The sequence below is a fragment of the Cystoisospora suis genome, assembly GCF_002600585.1.
Source record: "Cystoisospora suis strain Wien I chromosome Unknown contig_3168, whole genome shotgun sequence".
Lineage (NCBI taxonomy): Eukaryota > Apicomplexa > Conoidasida > Eucoccidiorida > Sarcocystidae > Cystoisospora > Cystoisospora suis.
The window spans coordinates 1-860 of NW_027155963.1; the positions used below are offsets into that span (position 1 = coordinate 1).

Sequence of the window (860 nt, forward strand, 5' to 3'; positions counted from 1 at the left end):
CGTACAAAGAGATTGTCAGAACGGACAAATCGATCCTCAAGAGAAGGTCGATTGCCGAACGCTTCTCCTTTGTCTCTAGCTTCACGTCTTCTATGATGATTTTCAAGACTCGGTTTTGACGATGCAGAGTTCAGAAGATGGGAACCACTAGAACCTCTTGAAGGAGAGACAAGAGATGACTTCTCCGGAAAAGCTTTCAGCAAACTCACTGCCGCAGATGAAGAAGACGAGAAGCATGACTTCTCTTCATCTTCCTCGTTCTCTCCTTCATCTTCTTCCCTCCCACCAACATTCTCATCTTCTCTTGTATGTGATAGAAAGGCCTCCTTCACCTCAAATCGCTTAACCATTGTGGATGATTTTACACCCACACAAGAAGAAGGAGAGACACCAGTCTCCTTCAAGATGTCTTCAGACTCGCCATTCTTTCCGAATGCCGAGGGAGAAGACGACAAACTACCAGCACTGCTGCTGATGCTGTCTTCTTTCTCTTTCTCCTCTTCCTTCATCATCGTCATATCCATCTACCAATGACGATGTTGAAGAAGATCTGAAGGAAAACAACACATGTAGACACATGTACATGATACACACGAAAACATGAAAAGAGATCTCCACACTCCATTACAATACCTGCCCCTCCCAGAGCTAAGTCTTCACTCAGACGCTCTCTTTCTGTCTAGACAAGTATCTTCTTTAGCACAACAGACAAAAGGACTCCTTCAAGAAAACAAACTCACATACCTTGCTCGAAAACGTCTTTCCGTTGTAGATGATACACCGTCGTCTTCCTGTAAAGCAGATGAACAAGCAGCGCCACATCCGCTAGGAGAGATATTTTCTCCCGAAAGAGAAAAGGC

General features: G+C 44.7%; 2 protein-coding genes across 2 annotated transcripts in view; both read right to left on the reverse strand.

The window, feature by feature from the left end:
* Window positions 1-5: 5 nt before the first annotated feature.
* Window positions 6-524, reverse strand: CSUI_006315 (uncharacterized protein; the record flags this gene model as incomplete). Its single annotated transcript, XM_068066478.1, has 1 exon — window positions 6-524. A coding segment is annotated over one exon (519 nt), but the record flags the coding sequence as incomplete, so codon positions are not given.
* Window positions 525-528: 4 nt separating this feature from the next.
* The window catches only part of CSUI_006316 (component of iis longevity pathway protein smk-1), a gene marked incomplete at its 3' end in the record, with an annotated part of 10588 nt that continues 10256 nt past the window's right edge, over window positions 529-860 (reverse strand). The window contains exons 12-13 of the mRNA XM_068066479.1: window positions 745-841; window positions 529-550 (exon numbers count right to left, since the gene is read on the reverse strand). Of these exons, the coding sequence (XP_067921546.1) occupies window positions 529-550; window positions 745-841 (119 nt within the window). The remainder of the gene's footprint in view (window positions 551-744; window positions 842-860) is intronic.